Consider the following 12,577-nt stretch of genomic DNA (forward strand, 5'->3'; position numbering starts at 1 on the left):
GAATGTAACAAATATAAACAAAAACAATAAAAAATAAAATTACTGATAAAGAATTTTCAAACAAAATGAGCAAATAAATCATACTCGATAGATTTTAAATATTCCATATTCGCTAAAGGTCAATGCAACCGATGTTTTGAAATCATCGATGACATAGATGTTGCCATCGATGTTTCTCCACTCTAATCGACGTTTTTCCGCCTCTACGCGACAGAGCGAATTGTACTTTCTCAGTTTTTAAAAAAAGAAAGAAAATGGCATGAAAACCGGCCAAAAAAGTGCATCAAACGAAGCTAAACCCAAAGTAAGTGAACTGCCTAAAGGAAAACTGCGTACATTCTGTAAAACTAAGCTTAAATCGTAGCCAACATATATACGTGTGTGCGTCAGATAAAATTAGTGACTGTGTACTTGGAGTGAATAAAATTTGGGAAATGAAGACAGGAAACCCTTTTTTTTTATTCCAGAAAACTATTTTTATTGAATTTACGCAGTAGCTGTACTGAGTTTGTATGTGTGGGCGCCGCAAGCAGCAATAAATTCTCCTGTGTGTATATGTGTATTTTTTTCTATGCCTGTCTCCTTTTTACACACTAGCGCGCAATACAGTTACGCTTTGCCTGTTTTTTTTTGCCGACATTTTTTATTAATTTTTATATATTATTGACTATTGAACGCCTTTTGCTTGTTTGGTGACCCATTAATGTAGGTTAGTACGCTAAAATGCTCTATAAAAGTGCGCTATTGTTTTATTTGCCAATTGTAGCGCAAAAAAGTAAACAAATTGTATACACACAAACGTCAGAGCGCATGTCGTGCAGACTTTCTCTCTTGCTCTAAATTGCAAAAGTATTTGTGTGTGTGTGAGTACACGCTGAAAACAGCCGAATTTCATTCATTGCTCATTTCCGAGAAAAAACTACACACGCTATATTCGTCGCCATCTGCATTTGCGCCTCTGTGTGCGTGTGTATGTACGTAGGACTCGTTGCAATTGTGCAACATGTTAATAGTTTCCAGGGACAGCTGGGCGTGGCAGGTGCAAAAGACTCTCCTCTCCCCCTCCTTTTAATTTCTATTTACAGAAACTTCTTTCCAGCCGCATTCCAGCGTTCAACATTCTTGCTCCTCGTCGTTTGATTGCCGTCATTGGCCGCGTTTTTCACACATTCCACGAGCGGTCTTAACACACACAGATACACTTGTCTATAGCTTTCGCACACTATTTATTTCAATCAACTTTGTAAGCGCTCGCCCGTTCTCTTTCGCTCTTTTCCCTCTCTTTTCTGCTCAGTTGTCAATTAAGCACGGCGTCCAATTCACAGACAGACGGGGCTGCTGCATCCGTGTGGGTAAATTCCATTTCCTGTTTATAATATTGCGGCACACTCCCCTCCATCCTCCTCCACGCTCTACCGTACGCATGGCGTCTTGTCTGTCTGCCGCACAGCAGAGACTCAAACCAGCAGGCTCTCTTCCTTTCTCCTCTTATTCCGCTCTTCAATCTGCACAATGGATCGATTGATAGCCCCTTTATTATTCTTAACAAATTACAAATGTTCTATTAGTTTCTCAAAGACAAAAAAGTAATTACAACTGAGAGACATATTTATAAATTATGTTTTATTTTATTTATTTTGTTGCCAAACAACTCAAAAACTACTAACAATATAAATGTAATGGCATCAAGAATCAACCATAGAAGAGCATAGTATTACTATTATTAGAAAATTACTTTTTATTGGTTCACTATTTGGAGCGGACCCTGTAAAACCATTTTATGTATATATACCCGTTTGTTCACCCTCGCAAAACGGAAATCCGTCTACTTTCGCTCTTATCCGTATCTTCTGCCCACGATCATGTACGAACTCAGTTTCATTGCATTTCACTTTTCGCAACCACTGTGCTTGGGAACGACGCGGAATTGGAACGCAAATGCGACGCGCTCCGCTCTCATTCCACATTTCCAATTTCGAATTCCCGGCCTGATCCGGCTGTCACTGCTCTTGTTGTTGTTGTTGGCAGCAGCGGTGAGTTTGAGTAGTACAGTACGTGCCACTTCCTTTACATTCAGAAAAATAAAAATTGCTCACATACACATGCACACCCAAAGCATACATAAAGAGACGTTCCAGACAGACAGACAAATATTGAGTGAGAGAGGGGGAGCGGTTTGCTTGGCGTCTGCGCCGTGTGTTGTTGCTTTTATGCTGCCTGTGGTTCATACATACTTATTGTTCTTGTACAGTTGCAAAGACACTCACTCATACATGTATATGTAATGGAGTCAAAACAGTGAAAACGGGTTTGATGTCTCGCTCGATATGGCAACACTGTGGCGAGTGCATATCCCACCACCCCCCCACCTACAAGCACCCGCTTATTAGAAGAGAAATACCGCAGAGCGTTGTTGTTGATTTTACGTAAGAAGGCCGTCGAACTCAGCATAGAAAATTGGGAGACAAAAAGAGAGAGAGAGGGAGCGAGCAAAAGAGAGAGTACATGCAAATAAAATAAGAATGCGAATGTGTGTGTCTAATGATTACCGTTACTATTTGCATGTTGTCTAGTCAGACGTCTCGCGACCCAGACTATTCGACCCACCAACAATTGGCGAAAAATTCCCCATCATGACCTTTTTTCGTCATCATTTTAGCCGGCGATTCGATTTATACATATGTACATATGTATATTTGATTATAATGCTTATTGATTTTTATTGGTAAGCGCTCAAAATGGTTTTCTAAATGTTCATACAACTACACCACGATGCCTATCAAAATGTTAGTAACTGTCAATTTTTAAATAATTTTACATATGTACATATGTATAAATATTTTAATATTGATACCAGCTACGTAAACGAAAAACAGTAAGGTAGAACCATTTTATTGTGATTGCAATAAGAGGAATCACTAAAAGGAATCTCGTACGTTAAAACTTAAAGAGTAAGTTTCACAGACGATATTTTAGGAACTTAAAAATTATTTAAAAGGAAGCCATGTTTAAATTGTTGTAGTAGGGAAACCCTACGTGCGTATGCATTGCTAATTCTTTGACCACAGCTGTACACTTGCCATTCAGTTGCGTGCAGTTCTGCATTTCTGTCGGCTGTGGTTCAATGTCCTAAACCGCACACAACAAGTGCAACAATTGTAACATCAACACAAGCAACAGAACACCGCAAAAAGGGGCAAGAAAAGAAGGTGGCGGAGAAGCACGACTAAATGGAAATGGGGGAATGCACAGAAGTGCAAAAGCGAAGCGACAAAGATGGCAAACGGAATGAGGGCAGGTCCTAGGGCAATCCATTAACATTTCGCCCATCCCTTTTCCCGTCGTCATATCTGGGTATTGTTCATTGTACAGTTGAACCTGTGACATTCGAGTGCCCCGCCGATTGATTAGCCAAAACTCTCCTAAATCAACGTGCCCCAATCGGTGACTCTTGGTTTCTTTTTTTTGTTTTTTTTTTTTGTTTTTGAAGCATTCCGACATCCGTGAGCTGTTGTAACCCAGAAAACGTTGTGTCAGGTTGTTGCTGTTGTGTGTCGTTTGTGACGTCAATTGGCTTTGGAATAGTGTCGGCGGCCCACATTACGGACTGACTACCCACCGGAAACGAGTAGTTGTGCTGCTTTCATACATACAGTTGAACTTCCATAACTCGAATCGGCATCTGCACAAAAGAATTCCGAAAATACATAATTTTTGCTAGAGCCCGAATCGTGTGGCTTTAATATTAAGACTACTAAACCTCGGAATCTTTAACTATTTAGCCGATAAGAAACTATTTATCCTGAAATTGCATCTTTAATTTAAAAAAAAATATATACCCTTAATAAACCTTTGTCAGATCCACCATGATTAAAAATAAATCTCTTATTTACATATGAACTGCAAACTGCAAACAAAGAGTTCTGCAATTTTAAGTTTTTATGGTAAAATCTAAGACTGTGTGTGTGGTACTCCAATTTTAAGAGGGCGTTAAATTGCTTAAAGTCAAATTCAAAACCGAACAGGTCTGGCAACAACGATGCTGGCCAACTTTAGCGGGGCTTTATTTTTGGCGCGCTTCTCGAGCGACAAGAAAGAAATTTCCCGAGGAATGGAATGTTGTTTACTTGCGCGCCTGCGCATCCTCAACCTTCGGCCAGTTCCATGAAATCTGCAGTTGGCTTGAACTCGTCTGGGTTTCATCCTGTTCGTCCCGTTTGGCCGGCTACCTGCCCCGCCCTTGCGCCCGCGCCACGCCCCCTCGCTCTCGGCGGTTTTTATACCACCGCTCTGCGTCGCTTCTTGTTTGTGTGCTTTTAGCTCCGCCAAACTTAAACCGACGGCGTCGGCGGCGTCGTGTCAATAACATGTTGAACCTACATACATACATACATACTAAATATGTACATACAAACATTGTGCGAAATCTTCTGGCAACACCAAAACAAAAACAAAACAAGAAGTCATGCTGAGGTCTCTGGTGTCCTGAGTAAGAGATACCCCTCTTTTGTAACTAGTGCCTACCTTGTAAAGAATATTTTCTAAATACCAATTAAAAAAGACCTATTGAAATATAAAATAGTATAACCAAACATATCTTTTTTGGGTCCGAAACCAGCTGTATACCCAGTGTTGACTGCACTTTTTGAAAACTAAGTACGTTTGAAGTTTAAAAAAAAACGTTGTATTTTTAAAATCGCTGTAAAATATACGTGGGACTAAGAAATAATTAAAAGTGCAAAGTATTTGTGATGTTTTTTGAAATACTGAAAATATTAGAAATTCCACAACAGTAAATATACCCGTTTAATTATCGGAGTAACGGGTACAAAACTTCATACAACAACAGCTCCAAAGCCGCTCGCCACATTGTTGTTATTATGCCGCATTTTTAGTCGAGAGGCTCACTCGCTCTTGTTCGCTCTCTCCAGGAGAGACTCGCTCTTCTGCAGCTCGCTCAGCTAAAACACGTCCATCTTTAGAACTAATTTTGTTGTTGTTCGGCATTCGGTTTTTGAGTCTTTTGCGGAGCGGTTGTGTCTCTTCGTGTGCGCGGGTACTTTCGATGGCGTTTTGCACTAATGTTGTCCAAATTTAAATGCAAACAGTTGGTAATTTGTGAAATCAAAGCATAATCATTGCGTGTTTTTGTGACTTGCGGTTAATTCCGCTTGGGTATTGGAAAAACAAAAAAAGAGTTGTCAACGCCTACCCACGCGCTCTGTCTTTTATTTCCCCATCTTTTGCGTCATTTTTACCCTGACTGTGTTTGTGTTGGTGCGATATGTATTTCGTTTTTGACTGCTTAACGCTTTGCGCATAACGACGCATAAAGTATTTTCTATACTCTTAAAATTTTTGTTTGGTTTTCGACCGTCGTTTGTGCAAAATTCTTAGAATTCCTCACAACATTCCCGCGCACACACACACTTAGGGAAGGTGGTACATACATACATAATTTATCCCCCTTGAAAGGCATGGAGTATGAGTGGGACAGGAAGAGTGACCGAGAGAGAAAGAGCGTCGGTGCTGAGAATATGCACGTATACGCAACACACCTCAAAAGGTTGTTGTCTCTGCTAAATATGCCTTCTTTCCGCTCTCACGCCTTTTTGCCCTCTTCTTCTCTTCACTCTCTTGAAATAAAACTTGTAGGACTTGTTTTAGGAGCTTTTTGCAACCGCAAAACATAAAAACCGGTACATTTTTTTTTTAAACTGCAAGCTGAGAAAAGAGAGAGCGAGTTGTTGTTCCTGTGTAGGAATTTTTACTTAAACCATATTTTTCACACACTCTGCTTTTCTTACAGTTTTCTAAACACACACACATACAGACTCGGAAAGAGCCAACGAACTCGTGCAGCGACGCCCAAGAATGAAAGAGAGCAAGGCAACATGAAAATTACAGCAACAACTGGCTCGCCAAAGAAGTTGTAAAAGACGCAGAAGAAGAAGCAGCAGCCACAACAGTATTTTTATTAGCGGGTGTTGTTGTTGTCATGTATGTATGCACACTATTTGTCGACCACATACTTAAATAGTTGTATGTTACTGTTGTTCTTGTTGTAATTATTGTGGAGCTTGTATGTTGCTGTTGTTATTATTGAGTTTGTGTTGGCTCATTTCCCATAATTTATATTTACCAAAAGATCATCGAACTTGCGTCTCAATTGCTTTGGTACCGAATTGTATGAAGTGCCGCCACTGATCTTGACCTACACGCTCGCAAGTTCAGCGCATTTTATATGGCTATTCAACTTGATTTTTGCGCACATTACCTTACTTCCACTTCCTCTCGCAAACACAAACACAAATCACATGTACACATGTACATAAGAGCGGCGGCGGATTTAATTTTTATAACGGAAATTTTAATAAGCTGCCCGGTGCTGCCGATTGTGAGCGAGAAAGGCAGGGGAGAGAGTGCAGCAATTCCTAACAGTAAAAGCATTCTAATACTTCCATACATATATAAATAAGTCCCCACACTCAATCCAATAACTGTTTTTCCACTGCATTACAGTGGGCGCTTGGAATGGTCAACTAATTAAAACCGATAGTGTGCACTGTATTGATTTTTTTTTACCTAATTGTGTGTTTGTTTTTTTTTTTTATCAGGATACGTAGTGAAAATGTATGTATGCTTGCAGGTCGTAAATATTTGTTTAAAAATTGTTTAATTTAAGTTTTTTTGTTTTACTTTAATATCAAATTGATTTATATTATATCAATTGACAAAGTCATATATTATATACTATATCAGCAGAAAGTTATATTTATGTAGTCCAAAATACTTTTATTAAAATCCATGTTAATCTAGTATTCTAATTAAATCATTAACTTGTGTTTTACCTGTTAGAAGTATATAAACTTCCAGTTAGCCAAAGCTAGCTTTCTTTCCCATTGGCAATTCGATCCTCTTTCGTTGTCTCTTTTGATACATATGTATGCATTTTTGCTTATCAATTTCAATTCTGAACATTAAAAAAAATAATAACAAATTTGGCGTCAAATTGCCAAAGGCTGGCGCCAAAATGATGTTTACATTAAAATTATAATTTAGGGTGCATTGCTTTTTGCCCGGGACGCCCTTTTCTGTGTTGTTCTTGGATGTTGTGTGTGTGTGTGTGTGTGTGCCTGTTGACTTTTATTGTTATTGAAATGATGGCCAGCCTATCACGTAGAAATGTACGAAAATTGCTCCATTCACTTGCGCGTTGTCGCCATTCATGTCAATTCATATTTGTGTATTATCGCTAGCCTCATCATCATCATAATTGTCGTCACGATCTTCATTATGATCATCGTGTTGTTGTAGTCGGCGTCGCATTTATTTTCGTATTTTTTTATATTTGTTTATTGTGCCGTGGCTGCAAAATGAAATACAAGACTTAAAGCCAGCCCGTGGCCGTGAGAACGTTTAAAAAGACCCGAGAAGAAGATGAGTCTCAATCTGAATCAGAATCTCGGCACTCTCATCGAATCGAAGCAGGAGAATTGTGTCATTCTTCAAAGTGGTTGTGAAATGTTTGCCTTTTTATGCCTATTCATATCACAGCCAGCTTTGAGGAGCGACGCGATGCTCAAACAAAAAAACCCAAATTAAAAATTAAAATAAACCATTTAAAATTAAAAATCACCATCTGATAAATAAGTACAAATATTAAAAAGTAAAAAGAAGATGTGAAATTATATCGCTTAAAGATTACATGTGTATAATTTTGTTTTTATCATTACATAAGCATAAGAATCGAAATTGAAAATTATAAAATCCCGCAGTCAAATATCCTGAAACCTCAATCAACAAACTATATTGGCGCATTCATGCTGGGCTCACAAAGTGGTTGTGAAATGCATTTCCGCTTTGCCCGGCATATCACAGCCAGCTTTGATGAGCTTAGCGTAATGTATCGTACATCAATCATGATAATACTCCCCCCGCCACATAATTCACACGCTTGAAACATATCCGTCACAAAACATGCCCACCTCAGATCTATATTTGTAGTGAAATGCAATCGGCAAAGAAATGCGCGGCGGACAGAGGTCAAAATTTGGAAGGACTGAAGGGAAAAATGCATGTCACAGCACCGAAAAATGGCTAAAACTGGATTTCCATGTCTGATTTAGGGCCAAACACACATCCGGTGGAATACTCTTACTAATCCCATTCATAAATATTTGCAATAGCGATGCTTCATCCGTACGATGTTGATTATCTAAGCCTCATCAAGTGGTTGTGATATGGATACCCAACGCATATCACAGCCAGCTTTGATGAGCTAGGATAATCAACGGGAAACAACATAAATCGGATTTGAAAACAAAAAGTGAATTGGTTGTGTTAAAAAATAAAAAAACAAAATTCGGAAACCTATGTAAAATTTTCTGATTGTAACATAATAGTTCATAAATACATACAGATTTTTGATTGCATTTTATAAATACATTTATATATATATATATATTTATGATTTTTTATGCAGTTTGATTTTTCCCCTTTTGTTGAGTACACAGTTTTAGAGTTAAATACCCTCGATGGTACCAAGATAATACTTTGCCACTAATGCCGTTTTATCTTTCTCACAGATACACACAACTCCCCTAACTCAACGTTTACGTTCCACCAGCAGCATATATATAAATATAGAGAAAACCAATTCCAAAGAGATCTGACGACGCCCATGCAGCGGACACCAACCAATATTCTAATTTATTATTGTGATAGTTACTAGTTTTAGTATTTTTAAGCTTTTAAACAACCAAACATTGCGAGCCAAAAACGAGAGCAGATATCCAAAAAGCTATAGATTAAAGCTGTAATTTCTAATGCATTCCAAAATGAGTGGACAGCAAGGGCTGACGACTGCCCTGTTGTTGATCGCCTGCCTGGCATATCCGTCGCACATCGATGCCTGCTCCAGCCGTACTGTGCCCAAGCCGCGCTCCTCGATCTCCTCGTCCATGTCCGGCACAGCCTTGCCGCCCACACAGGCTCCGGCCACAAGTAGCACCACAATGCGCACCACCACGACGACCACTCCGCGACCAAATATCACATTCCCCACGTACAAATGTCCGGAGACCTTCGATGCCTGGTACTGCCTGAACGATGCCCACTGCTTCGCGGTGAAGATTGCCGATCTGCCGGTTTATAGCTGCGAGTGCGCCATTGGTTTTATGGGCCAGCGATGCGAATACAAGGAGATCGACAACACGTATCTGCCCAAGCGACCACGTCCCATGCTGGAAAAGGCGAGCATTGCGAGTGGAGCCATGTGTGCCCTGGTATTTATGCTGTTTGTCTGCCTGGCCTTTTATCTGCGCTTCGAGCAGCGTGCTGCCAAGAAGGCCTTCGAGTTGGAGCAGGAACTGCAGCAGGAATACGATGATGATGATGGGCAGTGCGAGTGCTGCCGGAATCAGTGCTGTCTGGACGGCGATGATGAGCCAGTCATCCTGGAGCGCAAGCTTCCCTATCACATGCGGCTGGAGCATGCGCTGATGTCCTTTGCCGTTCGACGCAGTAACAAGCTGTGAGGAGAGCGAAAAGTACAGGGAACTCGAATATGCCTTGCCCATCAAGTTTCATTGGGCTTAAGTCGATAGATGATAATACCTATTTACCGAGTGCTAAATGTAAACTCAATTACTGTCCACACAACCCTATCTAGAGATCTGAACCTTCGTTTACCGAAAGTCTTCACCCAGAAAAATGGTTAAAACTAGCCAAACCAGCCTTGTATTACCGAAAATTGACTATGAATTTTAATACCTTATGCTAGCTATTTATTTTTATTGCTAACTGATATTGATATGCGTATCACACACAAACGCGAAACACGCGCCAAGTATTATTTATTGCGAGAGAGTTTTAAGAAAAAATCATATAAATTTTCTAAATAAACATACGAAACTGCACCATGCATAATTCAACCGTTTTTTTTTTTTTAAAGGGACTGGTTTATAGCTATTTTTTTTAAAGGCTTATCAAGGATCTCTACTATCAGTTATGATCAGATAAAAACCTAGCTTGGTTGCAGAATTTCAGGTGGTAGCAAGTGTTTCCCAAAATTAAATAAAAATAGGATAAATTAGTTTAAGCATGTGGCATGTGGAAAATTAAACAATAATCCGATTTGATTTTTATTATTTATTTTCAAGACAACCAAATAAAAATAAAATTTTGGGCAGAAAGTTAATATTTAATGTTATTAGGACCTATTTAAAATCAAACTACTTGATTTATAGCTAATCAAACAGCTTGAAGATAGGCTATAATCAAATGACGGAGCGTATTCACAATACTGTATTTGACATAATCAGCCTTTATCAACCGTCAATCAAATGGGGGTTTTTTTTTTGTAAGGGGACTTTCAGACGGTGACAGTGTGAATGTCAAACCGCTAGATACTACACCGGCATTTCCCAGTCACTAATGGTGCATTGACAAAGTATTTACTCATGTTTATGGGGTCCATAAATTAAATGTACTCCCAACTGACTGACCGATAAGAATAGCTACAAATTGTTAGACAGGTCAGAGAAAAAATCGAATGAAAACCAAAAGATTCTAAGATATTAACAAATTTAAAATATATTTTTCTATTTACATTCGAAAAGCTAAGTCTGATTCTCCTACTTAAAACTGTTGGGATATATTTTTGAACTTTTGATAGAGTGCCTTCATGGGTCCGTAGCTTGAAAGGACCAGAGATATGAGTGTGAGGCACTTCATCAGGATTTGGAAGTCTGATTCACTGCGGCTCTTAAAGTATCCCGTCTGGTAGCCATAATACTGGGTCACCAGTGCGATCACAAAACAAGCAAATCCAAGCAAGTTGTGAAATGTCTTGTTCAATAATGGTGTAATCAGCTTCTTCACACGAGCGGAGAAAAGTGCAGCCAAGCCGGAGGACATGGCCAGAATGCATAGTATAAAAGCGGTCATCCCTGTAAATGATTAACACATAGATTACTCAGTGTCTGACAAGTGATATAAATAATAGCAGGGCCATTTATTACACTTCGAAATATCAATGGGCGTACAGAAGAATCAATTGATTATGAAACTTTTGAAGATAATACTAATTGCTTTGCAATTAATAAGTCAGTATAAAATTATTTATAACATTTTGTTTACTATTGACATTGCAAATATAAAACGGAATAATTAGAGATAGAAAAGAGCAAAAAAGATAATAGTTATAGAGGAATTACTGGTGTGTACATAAGTGATTTTTGTAAGCAGTAAAAATTATTAAAATCAATTTAATACACATCATCATACTATATCATAGATTATACTATATATATTTTCTTTTATTTGGACAAATTGCACCAAAAAATATATTTTTATGTTGATAGGTTGATTTTAGAAGTGAAACGTTTGTTATGTTTTCATTAACTTAAAATGAAAGCCATATATTTTCGACTAGGGTACAACATTTATGTCAAAGTTGTATTTGCACTTTTTGTCTCTTTTTACTTACCCAGCTTCCCATGTGTCGAATGGAGCAGAAACCCCTTCTGAATCATTTTGATAAGGGCTCCAGAGGCCCCACAACCGCCCCCCAGTGTGAGAAGTACCCAATGTATTGTGGTCTTCGTTTGGCGTTTATATCCGTTGGTCAAGACATTTCCACCGTAGTGAACCATAACTCCTTCGGCCATAAAGAATGAGAACTGTGATGAACAGGATCTTTAGTGTCCGATTGCGAGATGATAATGGGAGATGATATTGATATATTTACCCCAATGGTTACCAGCCAGGCGTGCAGTCCAGTGCCGGATAATCCAGTTCGCAGGGTCAAATATGATATATAGATGGTGATAAATCCAATGCACATCTGGTTCACAACATTTAGAAAGTACTCCAATCTCTGTAGGCGATTCTGGGCCTCATGGCCAGACAGCGAACTGTGGGCCATTTTTGAATAACGTCGCGGAGATTCGATCGGAATAAATGTGGGTCGGCGCTGCGAATCCGTCCGGAATGTGCTGCCGTAGTCGACGACTGGCTGGGTACGACTAACCACTGGCTGCTGATTCTCGGACATTGCAGTTTCCCTTTTTTCTTTTTTTTTTTTTTTTTTGCGCCTGGCGGCTTTTATCAGTACTTTGAAATAATGTTATTTTCGTGTTAACATTTATACAATTGTCGACTGATAATACTGCTTGCCAATATTCACAGACTAATTGGCACAAACTTTTTATTGACGTACTAGTACTATTGGGCAAAACCGGGCGTGTGCTCCATCTACGATAGCAATTAAAAGTGTTTAATGTGCGACCGATACGCCCATTGAACTTTGTTAGTAGTTAGTTAAACCATCTGCGTGAATGTTTATGGGGCGACTGCCGAAGCCTACACGATCACCGGTCTAGACCACAAAATGATTATTCTTTTATTCCTATTCATATCGGCTTACGCTTTGGGAAGCTATTAAAGTGCTTACAAAACCGCAAATAGACCTTCAATTGCGTGGCTCTTTTTAAACTTCCGATAGCGCGCAATTATTGAATGCACTTAACAACACTTAACTTTCCGGCTTTTTTTTTAATCCAACAGTGTTGGC

The 12,577-nt window shown here is 39.1% G+C and overlaps 2 protein-coding genes across 6 annotated transcripts; one reads left to right on the forward strand and one right to left on the reverse strand.

The window, feature by feature from the left end:
* The first annotated feature begins 165 nt into the window (after positions 1-165).
* Positions 166-9,930, forward strand: LOC128263388 (protein spitz). 5 transcript variants are annotated; one of them, XM_052998416.1, is made up of 3 exons: positions 166-304; positions 5,810-6,000; positions 8,589-9,930. In XM_052998416.1, exon 3 carries the CDS (start codon positions 8,829-8,831, stop codon positions 9,537-9,539), a length of 711 nt encoding a protein of 236 aa, XP_052854376.1. In that variant the 5' UTR covers positions 166-304; positions 5,810-6,000; positions 8,589-8,828; the 3' UTR covers positions 9,540-9,930. The 5 variants fall into 5 exon arrangements, with proteins under 5 accessions (XP_052854376.1, XP_052854378.1, XP_052854375.1 ...); XM_052998415.1 differs by lacking the exon at positions 166-304 and adding an exon at positions 5,005-5,111; XM_052998417.1 differs by lacking the exon at positions 166-304 and adding an exon at positions 5,089-5,107.
* Positions 9,931-10,256: 326 nt separating this feature from the next.
* Positions 10,257-12,358, reverse strand: LOC128263383 (transmembrane reductase CYB561D2). The gene is made up of 3 exons (XM_052998411.1): positions 11,753-12,358; positions 11,492-11,684; positions 10,257-10,952 (listed from the first exon to the last, which is right to left on the reverse strand). Exons 1-3 carry the CDS (start codon positions 12,056-12,058, stop codon positions 10,642-10,644), a joined length of 810 nt encoding a protein of 269 aa, XP_052854371.1. The 5' UTR covers positions 12,059-12,358; the 3' UTR covers positions 10,257-10,641.
* Positions 12,359-12,577: the final 219 nt, after the last annotated feature.

The sequence above is a fragment of the Drosophila gunungcola genome, unplaced genomic scaffold (genome assembly GCF_025200985.1).
Source record: "Drosophila gunungcola strain Sukarami unplaced genomic scaffold, Dgunungcola_SK_2 000001F, whole genome shotgun sequence".
Lineage (NCBI taxonomy): Eukaryota > Metazoa > Arthropoda > Insecta > Diptera > Drosophilidae > Drosophila > Drosophila gunungcola.

Excerpts from the sequence above, each read along its gene's own strand:
- LOC128263388 (XM_052998416.1), top strand. The coding sequence starts at position 8,829 with ATGCATTCCAAAATGAGTGGACAGCAAGGGCTGACGACTGCCCTGTTG.
- LOC128263383 (XM_052998411.1), bottom strand. The coding sequence starts at position 12,058 with ATGTCCGAGAATCAGCAGCCAGTGGTTAGTCGTACCCAGCCAGTCGTC. Across the intron at positions 11,685-11,752 it reads CCTGGCTGGTAACCATTGGG|TTCTCATTCTTTATGGCCGA; the intron begins GTAAATATATCA and ends TGTTCATCACAG. Across the intron at positions 10,953-11,491 it reads TTCGACACATGGGAAGCTGG|GGATGACCGCTTTTATACTA; the intron begins GTAAGTAAAAAG and ends AATCATTTACAG.